This window comes from Zootoca vivipara, chromosome 9 (assembly GCF_963506605.1).
Source record: "Zootoca vivipara chromosome 9, rZooViv1.1, whole genome shotgun sequence".
NCBI classification, from domain to species: domain Eukaryota; kingdom Metazoa; phylum Chordata; class Lepidosauria; order Squamata; family Lacertidae; genus Zootoca; species Zootoca vivipara.
In genome coordinates, this window is record NC_083284.1 from 75,599,856 (window position 1) to 75,611,684 (window position 11,829).

The 11,829-nt window shown below is 42.0% G+C and overlaps 1 protein-coding gene across 1 annotated transcript; it reads right to left on the bottom strand.

Moving 5' to 3' along the window:
* Positions 1 to 7,588: 7,588 nt before the first annotated feature.
* Positions 7,589 to 10,208, bottom strand: LOC132592666 (uncharacterized). Its single transcript, XM_060279073.1, has 2 exons — positions 10,157 to 10,208; positions 7,589 to 9,417 (listed from the first exon to the last, which is right to left on the bottom strand). The coding sequence occupies exon 2, from the start codon at positions 9,180 to 9,182 to the stop codon at positions 7,614 to 7,616; it is 1,569 nt and encodes a 522-aa protein (XP_060135056.1). The 5' UTR covers positions 9,183 to 9,417; positions 10,157 to 10,208; the 3' UTR covers positions 7,589 to 7,613.
* Between the last annotated feature and the right edge of the window lie 1,621 nt (positions 10,209 to 11,829).

Sequence of the window (11,829 nt, forward strand, 5' to 3'; positions counted from 1 at the left end):
CTTAAAAAGTTTCAAGTTGTGGCAGCTGGAAGCAAAAAAGTGCCAGAAAGTAGCTTGCTTGGAGTCTTACATATTCCTTGGTGATCAAAATGCACACAAATTGATGGATTGCATTTCTGGAGGGTAGAGGATGAGCAAGCAAAATTCGTCTTCGGCCGCCGAGACCACATAACACCGGTCCTGAAAGACCTACATTGGCTCCCAGTACGTTTCCGAGCACAATTCAAAGTGTTGGTGTTGACCTTTAAAGCCCTAAACGGCCTCGGTCCGGTATACCTGAAGGAGCGTCTCCACCCCCATCGTTCTGCCCGGACACTGAGGTCCAGCTCCGAGGGCCTTCTGGCGGTTCCCTCACTACGAGAAGCCAAGTTACAGGGAACCAGGCAGAGGGCCTTTTCGGTAGTGGCTCCCACCCTGTGGAATGCCCTCCCACTAGAGGTCAAAGAGAACAACAATTACCAGACCTTTAGAAGGCATCTCAAGGCAGCCCTGTTTAGGGAAGCTTTTAATGTTTGATGGATCTCTGTATTTTAATGTTTGATGGATTTCTGTATTTTAGAATTTCTGTTTTGTTGGAAGCCGCCCAGAGTGGCTGGGGGAACCCGGCCAGATGGGCGGGGTATAAATAATAAATTATTATTATTATTATTATTATTCTTTGGCGATCACTTGTAGTAAGATTGTCTTCCATAAAGGCTGTTCTCCAACTGGAGAGCTCACAGGCCAGTGTTCCCCAGTTTTCAGGGTTTATGCTACATTTTTAAAGATTTGCCTTGAGACAGTCTTTAGACCTCTTTTGTTGACCACCAACATTATGCTTTCCATTTTTAAGTTCGGAATAGAGTAGTTGCTTTGGAAGACGATGATCAGGCATCCGCACAACATGACCAGTCCAACAAAGTTGATGTTGAAGAATCATTGCTTCAACACTGGTGATCTTTGCTTCTTCCAGTACACTGCAGAGGGGTTATTTTGTACTTCGCCTGTCTTCCCAAGTGATGTGTAAAAATTTTCGGAGACACCATTGATGGAATCTTTTGAGGAGTTGGTATATAGTATATAGTAAGGTTGGTAGTACAATAGCTTTGTAAACAAGCACTTTGGTTTCCTTGTGAATGTCCCAGTCCTCAAACACTCTGCACTTCAATCGGGAGAAAGCTGCACTCACAGAGCTCAGGTGATGCTGGATTTTGGCATCAATGTTGGCCCTTGTGGAAATAAACTCCTAGGTAGGAGAAGTGATCAACATTTTCCAACGTTACACCACTGAGTTGGATTTGTGGCACTGCAGAGGGGTTATTTTGTACTTGTTGGTGCAGCACTTTGGTTTTTTGGATGTTGAGTGATAGGCCAAGCTTTTCGTAAGCTTCTGCAAAGATATTTAGGATGGTTTGGAGGTCATCCTCTGAGCGTGCGCACACTACGTTGTCATCAGCATACTGAAGCTCTATGATGGAAGTTACGGTAACCTTACTTTTTGCTTTCAGCCTGTTCAGATAAGCAAAATTATGCCCCCCCCAAGTCACCTCCCCCCCCAAATAGTTTGATCATTATTACAGTTGCGAAAACACAAGGTGCATTAAAGTTGCCAAGTTCCTTCCTGTTACCTAGAGGCAGTGTTCAGTGGCAAGACAAGCACACCACCAAAAGGGAGCCCAATTGGGATACATGCCATTCATGTATAACACCGGGGTTATCATTTAATGCAAGAAGGAGTGGATGGTGAGAGGAGCTAGGTAACAACTGAACTAGGCTGGGGGTTGCAGAAGGGGATTTAGGTGACAGAGCATGAGTACATAAGGCATGGGAGGGCTCAGAACCCCTCATTGCAGGCTCCCTTTGATATTAGAACATGAGCATATGAGCAACAAATGTGACTGCAGCATCAGGGCATGTCCTGTCCATGCATTTAGATAAAGAAGGGAAGGGGACATCATGCAAAACCAGGAGCAGTGGCTGGGGGAAGGGAGCTGACCAGCCTGGCAGGAATCTTGGCCATCAGCCATGTCCTTATAATGTAAGATTACAGCACTGTGTCATCGCTATAGTCCGAAGATAAATTAGCATCCCATTGTACATTCTTATATAAAATTAAGCGCTCAAAGGGCACAGCCTAAAAGTTCTGACTATCAAGTAGATTCAAGCCCTTACACAGAAGACGTTAAGTGGACGCCATCTGTCTTCTCAGGATCCCAATATTGGAATGCATCTTCCATATATTCCTTTTTTTATTTATTTTTTTAAAATAGTTTTTATTGTTTAAAATCAACAAAGCAACAAATACACACTTACATATAAAAAGGAATAATAAGGTGGGGAGAATAATAAGGGAGGGGAAAAAGAATCAGCGATACAATGAAAAAGATCGATAAAAAAAAAGAAGAAAAAAGAAAAAAGAAAGAAAGAAAAAAGAGGGCAAAAGAAACCCTTATTCTTCCAATATTTCGTCAAAACTTATCCTCACAGGTTTACAGAACAAATAAGAATACAAAACAAATACACTCATCACATCTACATATAGATACTTCCTGTCCCTTTTGTTGCACACTTTTCTATATCCTATGTTTCACAGGCTTATATTAATAATATCTCTTTTTTCTCCTCATTATTATTCTAATCCTTTCTGTTTCTCTCAAGCATCATTCAATGTCCATGAGTAGAGAGCTATTTGGGTAATATGTTTTAAGATAGTTCTTATACACTCTCCACTCTTTCACTGTCTTTTGTACGGGTATATCTCTCATTGAATCTGTCAACCATGCCATCCTAATATAGTTTAACATTTGTGTTTGCCAGTCTATTACTGTGGGCAGCGTCTCGCTCTTCCAATTTTTAGCTACCAAAATTCTAGCAGCGGTCACAGCGTATAGGCATAAAGATCTTATTTCCTTATTTATTTCCGATGGTAGGATATTTAAAAGGAACATTTCAGGCATTTTTTTAAATGTTATTTTAAACATTTTCTTTAGTTCTTCATATATCTTGTTCCAGTATTCTTTTATATTTTTGCAGGACCACCACATGTGGTAGTATGTGCCATCTTCTTTCTTGCACCTCCAGCACCTCGGACTTATACCCCCATACATTTTAGCCAGCTTACATGGTGTTAAATGCCAACGGTATATCATTTTCATACAATTTTCTCTTAGGTTGAAACATGCTGTAAATTTTAGATCTTTCTCCCACAATCTCTCCCACTGATCTATGTTGATGTTATAACCCAAGTCTTGGGCCCATTTAATCATTGGGGTTTTAGTTTGTTCCTCGATCGTCTCCCATTCTAAAAGATAGTCGTACAATAGGGAAATTTTCTTCTTCCTTATTTTTGTTATTATCTTTTCAAATCTTGACATTTCTGTTGCTAACCCTGTCTCTCTATCTACGATTAGTTTCTGATTCAGTTCAAAATATTGTAGCCAGCTCGTTAATTGATTTTTAATTTCTTCATACTTTCTCAGTACTGGTTTCCCTTCTGTTGTCTCTAGTACTGTTCTGTATGTGGGCCAGTTGTTACTCATGTTTCTCCTTTTAACCGCAATGGCCTCTGTGGGAGAGGTCCAGAGTGGTATTTTGGGCTCCAATATCCCTTTGTACCTAATCCACAGCCTGAAGAGGGATTTCCTTATCACATGATTAAGGAACCCTTTGTGTACTTTTATTTTCCCGTAGATCAGGTATGCGTGCCAACCGAATCACCTATCGTGGCCTTCTAGATCTAATATGTCTGTTCTTTCTAGTTTTATCCATTCTCCTAGCCACACTAATCCCACCGCTGCATGGTATATTTCGAGGTCGGGTAGCGCAAATCCACCTCTTGATTTTTTATCTATTAGTGATAAATGCTTTATTCTGGGCTTTTTGCCGCCCCAGACGAATCTTGCAATTTCCCTCCTCCATTCCTTAAAGCACTTAGATCCTCCTAAGATTGGGAGCGTCTGAAACAGGCAGGAACATTAATTTGGGCAGGACATTCATTTTGACAGCTGATACGCGCCCCCAAAGGGATAGATGTAACTTGTTCCAGGCCTCCATATTTCTTTTAATTTCTTTCCATACTTTTTGATAATTATCCTCAAACAAATTTAGGTTATTATTTGAAATCCAAATTCCCAAATATTTCCACTTATTTTTTATTTCCAATCCAGTTTCCTTCTCTAATTCTTCCTTTTCTTTTTGTCTTAAATTTTTAGCTATTATTTTGGTTTTTTGGCAATTTATTCTCATTCCCATTATTTTCCCAAAATCTTTTATAATTTTTATGGCCTCCGGAATGCTTTCCTGGGGGTCCTGGGTTGTTAATATTACGTCATCAGCAAACGCTCTTACTTTGTAGTCCCTTTCTCCTACCTTTATTCCTTTTATTTTCTCATTGATCCTGATCTCTTGTAAGAGGGGTTCTAGTGCAAGGATAAACAACAATGGGGACAAAGGGCATCCTTGTCTTGTTCCTTTACAGATGTTGATTTGATCCGTGACATTTCCGTTTATTAAAAGCCTTGCCGTTTGCTGACTGTATATGGCCTCTATCCCTGCTCTAAATTTTTCTCCCACTTTCATTATTTTTAATTGCTGTTTTATATATTCCCATGAGACGTTGTCAAACGCCTTCTCAGCATCTAGCAGTAGCAGACCTGCCTTTCTTTCATTGTTCACTTCCAGGAATTCTATTACGTCAATTATATTCCGTGTATTATCTGCTATTTGTCTTCCTGGAAGGAAGCCTGCTTGGTCTGAGTGTATAACTTTTTGTATTGCCCCCTTTAATCTATTTGCTAATACGTTAGCGAATATCTTGTAATCGCAATTGAGAAGCGATATGGGTCTATAGTTTGACAACGTCTCTGGGTCACCTCCTTGTTTTGGGATAAGGGTTATATAGGCCTCTTTCCACGAGTCCGGTGCTTTCCCTTCCTCTAATATTTTATTCATTATGTCTCTTAGCGGTGCGATCAATATTCCTGCCAATTTTTTATAATACTCGGAGGGGAGTCCATCCGGACCCGGCGACTTTCCTGTTTTGATTTTCTGTATTGCCTCCTTTATCTCTGTTTCAGAAATTGGTGCGCTCAGCTGGAGCAATTTTTCTTCTTCTAATTCTTGGATTTTATGATCTTTTAAATACTTTTCTATTTGTTCTCTCCCTTCTACTCCTTTTTTGTACAGATTTTCATAGTACTTTATAAATTTGGATGTTATTGCCTTGGGGTAATCTATGGTTCTTTCTCCTATCTTTCTCCTATTTATTTGTTTTTCTGCTTCTCTCTTTTTTAATTGCCACGCTAGATATTTCCCGGGCTTATTTGCAAATTCAAAACTCTTTTGTCTAAGCAATCTCAAATTTTTCTCTACTTCCAATCCTATCTTGCTCTCATATTCAGCTTGTAACAGTTTAATTTCGTTTCTCAGAGTATCCTTTTTTGGTTTTTTTACTAACTCCTTTTCCTTTTTCCTAATTTCCTCTAGCAGTTTTTCCTTATCTTTCTCCTTTTTCTTTCTTTCTATCGCTTTTTGCTTGATGAAATACCCCCTTATCACTGCCTTACTCGCATCCCAGATCACATTTATGTTGTTATTCCCCTTTCTATTTAATTCAAAATAGCTTTCCAATTCCGATTTCGCTCCTTCCAATATCTTATCATTTTTTAATAATGAGTCATCCAATTTCCATCTTTTCAATCCCGTACTCCAATTTGGCCTCATTTTTAATTGTACAGGGTTGTGATCTGAGATTGTTTTAGGGAGGATCTTTACTTCTTCTATTCTCATCGTTAACTCTTTTGTAGCCCAAATGGCATCTATTCTACTTGCTGTTTTTTGCGCATCTGAGAAAAACGTAAAATCCTTCTCTCCCATATGTTTAAACCTCCAAGTATCAAATAGTTCCAGATCCTCAGTCATCTTGACAAACACAGCTGGCAATTTCCCTTGGTTTTTGGCCCCTCCCGACCTATCTATTTGCGGGTTAATTACTCCGTTAAAGTCTCCCATAATAATCATTTTGTTCCCTACATGTTCCATTAATTTTACTTCCAATTTTTTATAAAAAATTGACTTTTTCTCATTTGGTGCATAAAGCCCCACCACTATTAGTTCTTCACCTTGTGCTGTTACCTTAATTATTATTGTTCTCCCCTTAGGATCGGCATAAATCAGTTTCGGCTCCAGTCCCGGTCTTACATATATCACCACCCCCCTTTTTTTGACTTGGTCAGCCGCAATAAATTCACATCCTAGTTTGGCGTTGATTAGTACTCTCTTGTGTTCTCTATTTATGTGTGTTTCCTGTAAACATACAATATGTTTCTGGAGTATATGTTCTACCTTGTTTCTCTTCCTTTTATCATTCAACCCATTTACATTCATGTTAAAATTGTTAAAGTCATCTTTATTTTGTTCTAAATATTAAACATTAAAACATGCAGGGGGAGTTTCCCCTATTCAGATGTAGCTTATTGCCTTTAATTACTATCGCTGTCCTCACTTTCCTCTTGTATTTGTTGTTGTAGTGTTGCATTATTGTTTGGGCTGGGCTCTCTTCCATTCATCTGTCTATCTCCCTCAAGTTCACTCCTGTATGGTCTCAAAAATTTTTCAGCGTCATCCACTGTTTCTATTCTTCTCTTTCTCCCTTTAAACGTGAAGGTGATTCCTTCTGGAATCTCCCACTTAAAGCGGATTCCATTCGCACTCAGGGCTTTTGTGAGGAAGTGGTACTTTTCTCTCTTTTTTAGCAAGTGGGGTGGAATCTCCCTTAGTATTATAATTTCCTCATCACCAATCTTAAGAGGGTTTTTCCTTCTATTTCGCCAAATGATATTTCTTAGTTTAGTTGATGTTAATGAGATCAAACAATCTCCTGGCCATTTATTGGCCTCTGCCTTCTTGGAGTTCACTCTAAATATACTTTCAACCCCTTCTTCTATATTATTTTCGGTTATTCCTAACCACTTTGCTAGTTCCATTATGATTCTTTTCTGTAAATCCTCATCTTGGTTCTCAGGTATGCCTCTCAATCTTAAGATATTCTCTCTTGCCCGCATCTGCAAGATAGATAAGGCATCCCATGTTGCTTCCTGTTTTATTTTAAACTTCTCACTATCCTTTTTGATTTTTTCATTCTCTTTTTTGTAGTCTCTATAATCTTTTGCTGACTTTTTGGAGGCGTCTTCCAGCTGCTGTACCTTTTGTTTCAGGTCCTCTACCTCTTTTTTCATCCCTTTGTTCTGTCGGAGAACCAGCCGACTCTTAGGTGCGAGGAAATCATGAGACGAGAGTCAAGAGTTTCAGATAGAGAGCATGAGCAGAGTGCTGCGCGAAGTGCTGCGCGAAGTGCTGCCTGCCTCTCAGCCTCAGCTCCTTTATTATGGATCCTCTCCTCGTAAAAAACATTAACCTTTTAACCTATACATGACTCATACAAACAAGGAAGATGTGTAAACAGACAGGCTGGCGCCAGTGGTCACTTGATTGATTACCCCCAATAAACCTGTGCCTTACACAGAGAACTCCATTTGTACATTCCCACAGAGTGTTTCCTGTGTACATTCCCACAGAGTATTTCCTGTGTACATTCCCACATCACCTCTCTTTTTATTTTTAAGCAACAGGGTAAATTAACACGTGGGAAGCCTGATAGGGAGTCGCTGATACCTCGCAATGAAGGCTCCACGTGAAATTCCAGTGGAGGGGCGTGCAGCCTGAAACCAGGTCATGCATTGACCAAAGAGGGAGGGTAAACATTGAATGCAGCAACATAACATAACCAAGCCACAGGCTAATCCCATAAGCGTCAAAAGTGTTTTCCTGATCCAGGCACCGTTAGGCAACCAAGACAGCAGCCATTCCCATGGATCAAAACCCACGGCAGGTTGCAAGGGCCGTGCAGCCACCAAGTTCTCCATTTCTTGTATAGTATGAGTAATGTTAGGACCATTATCTTGCACATACATGCAACAATGACTATGTATCAAAGCACATACGCCTCCCTTAGCTGCTAAAATAATATCCAAAACATATCTATTTTGAAGCGAGACTTCACGGACCTCCTGTAATTCTGTATTGATCAACTTCATGCCTTTAATTGTTTCGTTGAACAAAGCCTCTGTCCAGTTAGCTAAACGATGCAAATCCCTATAATTCATTGCGACTCCTAGTGATGGAAAAATACTGCGAGCTATCTGAGTATCAGTATATTGAGTTATAGGGGCATCGACTTCGCGTTTATTGCGCAAGCGGGTGCGAGGAAGAGCATCTAACTTATACACCAGTGGTATCACTACCCCTAGAGTGCAAGTCCCTGAAAAAGCAGAGGGAATCTCTTTGTATGCTTTCTTACCACACAAAAGCCACAGATTTCGTTGTAACACGCATGTGGATTTCGAACTCTTCTTCATCCAATCAAACCATAAATAAAAATCACGGCATGTAGCCTGTTGGTAATATGTCATGTATCTGGTAACATTATTAATTGTTACCTTGGGCCTGCCGCTTTGGGTAGTGACGTTAAGAAAACAAGAGCTACCATTAACATACTCATAAGTCCAATTACAATAAGGATAATGACCTAAAAATCTGCTACTATCGTGATTAAAGCGAAAACATCGTGGAGCTACTTCTAATAATGATAATATAACAGGGGGTGAACTAATACGATTATCTCTCATATTATTACTAATTCTAAAAGAATCATTAATAGGAATACCATGCAGTAATATACCCGAATGTTGTGACTGCGGGGGAATATGTAAGCAAATCCAACAATCAGAATAGTTAAGCAATTTCGCAAACTGAGAAATATCCTGTACATAGGTATTATTATTCCATATGGAATGATAAGAGTCAGGTCTTTGATACTTCTGTAAAATGGCAGCACGCCTAGAGCGATTATGGCTTGCAGATCGAATAGATGGAAGGTGATCTTGACGGAGTGCAGCCATATTTAGAGCACGATGCCGCCAGGTGCCATGGTGTTTCAGACCGGGTGACAGGCGCTGTCCTCCAGAAAGAGTGTAGAAAGGTCTGCCTCCTCCCTCTGCGGCATCTGCGACGACTGGGCTGAAGAAGAAACTGTAGATGATCGCCAGGGTCGTACACAGCGTGCTGGCACCCACAGAGGGTCCCCATCGATATCTACCGCGGCGTATCCGCGTCCCCAGGTAATCAGCGGTACAGGGCCACGCCATGCTGGATCCGGAAGTTTCCTGAAAGACACAAGGGGGCGAGGCAGCTCCTCCTCTTTTCTAAAATGTAATTCTGCAGGAGTATGCTGCTTATTATGCGGGTATAAAAGATGATTCAAAGTAAAGAGCACTTGATGCACAATGTTAGGAATTTCAACAATAGGAACGTTCTTTCCACTTAGTTGCTTAAAAAGCAGAGATTTAAAAGTTGAATGCGCTCGCTCAACAATTGCTTGTCCTGTAGAATTAAAAGGAATACCATGAGTTAATTTCACATTCCACAATTTACAGAAATCAGAAAATCGCTTAGAAATATACGCTGGGCCATTATCCGTTTTGATGCTGCTAGGCTTTCCCATGACTGAAAAACAGCGCAGAGTGTGCTGTATTACGTGCCTGGCTGTCTCCCCTTTTAAGGGCGTCGCCCAGATGAAGCCCGAAGACGTGTCCACCGTGAGGTGCAGTTTTGAAAAAGGGGCTAACAACGGGGTGAGAGTGACATCCATTTGCCAAATTGAGAGAGGGGCAATCCCTCTGGGATTGACAGCATTAAAAGGAATCATGGTAGGGGCTTTAGAACAAGAAGAACATTGCGAGACAACGTCTCATGCCTGAGAAATTGGTATTCGAAAAGACTTGGCTAGAACCTTGGCAGATTGATGAAAGGTGGCATGGCTCAGCAGAGGGTCAGAAAACAAAGAAAAGACCTGCTCTTGCTTCAAAGCAGCATCTGCTACAGCATTGCCATGTGCCAGAAATCCTGGCAGATTAGAATGAGAACGCAGGTGGGCCACGAAAAAGGAGTGGCTACGAGCCTGTAGCAGACGCTGCAAAGAGAGAAACGATTGCAACAAATCATCATCCAGAGCAGGTGTAATGTATGCTAAAGGCAAGGATGTTAAAAGTCTGGAGACATACTGAGTATCAACAATCAGGTTAAATTGCACATTCTGAAACAGATCAAATGCCAAAATCACCGCAGCCAATTCAGAACGCTGAGCGGATTTCTGCTCCGTAGTAAATCTTGTCTTCCAGGCCCCCTCCTCCCGCCACACAACCACCCCCCTCGTTTTGGTCCCATCTGTGAAGAGGGTGAGAGCAGAGGGGATGGGAGTGGGAGAGCACAGGGAACGGAGGGAATAGGAGACAGAGGAAAGAAAAGTAAGTCGTGAGTCAGTGGGCGGATTATGCAAAATCCTTCCAACAAAGTCTGCTAATGCCACCTGAGTACAAGTGGACATGGTTAGCAAATGCTGAACCTCGTCTTGTGAAAAAGGTAGGAAAATAGCTTCCACATCCATTCCTGTCAATGCCACAGCACGTTGTCTTCCCTTGATGACAATGTCCATAACAGCAGCTGGAGAAGTATATACGTTTCGCGGTGGTGTGTGGGGCAAATGTAACCATTCAACTAGGCAGACGCGAGATAGGGAGAAGTCTGATGGCCTGTAAAGAACTGCTGTAGGCAGTAGTTTGGTGGCAAAGACTGCCAATGACAAAGGTCCTGTGGAATCCAGGCGGTCCACCATAGATTTTTGCAAATGGTGATTAATCGTTGCCAGGGCTGAATCCATATCCTGGGTTACCGGTATGATGTCCGCCGGTTGCTTATGTCCTTTCAGGGCATTGTACAAAGGTGATAGTACACATGTAGGCAGGTCTATGTATGATTTTGCCCAATTCAAATGTCCTAACAGCTGCTGTAAATCCACCAGGCGGAGTACCGCTGGGAAATGCAACTGCGGTATCAGAGGGGATGCTGCTTGTTGCGTAACCTTGTGTCCCAAGTATGTGATAGGCAGGGTGCGTTGAATTTTTTCCGGGGCGATTTTAAGCCCTGCAGAGGTGAGATCCTCTGTCAATTCTTGCACCCACGTTTCAGGAATGTCTTTATCGGCCAGCAATATATCATCCATGTAATGATAACAAAACGCCAGTGGGTGGCGCTGTCTGAAAGGACGAAGGGCAAGATCCACAAAATGTTGACATAAAACTGGTGAATTGCGCATGCCCTGCGGAAGACACGCCCACTGAAAGCGTTGGGCAGGCTGAGAGTTGTTTAACGCAGGTAGTGTAAAAGCAAATCGCTGCTTGTCTTGCTCCGCTAAGGGTATGGTAAAGAAACAGTCCTTTAAATCAATCACAATCATTTTAAAGTCCTTGGGAAGCAAGTTCGGGTTAGGGACCCCCTGCTGCAGCTTTCCCATTGGCTGCATTTGCAAATTTACGATACGCAAGTCCTGCAGGAGGCGCCATTTCCCGTTGCGTTTTTTGATGACGAAAATAGGGGTGTTCCAGGGGGAGGAGCTAGGTTCAACATGGCCCAAATCAAGTTGTTCCTGCACTAATCGGGCCGCCGCTGCCAATTTCTCCTTCGTCAATGGCCACTGATCCACCCAAACAGGATCGTCAGTCAGCCAATGGATTTGGAGCTGCATGGTGGGCATAGCAGGGGCGGCCCTTAGCATAAATTTGTATGCAGAGTTGTATCAGCGGCCGAAAGCAAGTCCCGCCCCCAAAGGGAAACTGGCAGGTCCATAACCAACGGGTACAAAGTAATGGTCAGTCCTGTGGGGCTTTGGAAGCAGATTGGCTGACAGCTGCGTTGCGCGGCGGCATTTCCACCCACCCCCGCCACAGCAGCAGCAGG

Bases quoted from the DNA above. Each gene is read 5' to 3' on its own strand.
- LOC132592666 (XM_060279073.1), bottom strand. From the start codon at position 9,182: ATGGCGTGGCCCTGTACCGCTGATTACCTGGGGACGCGGATACGCCGC.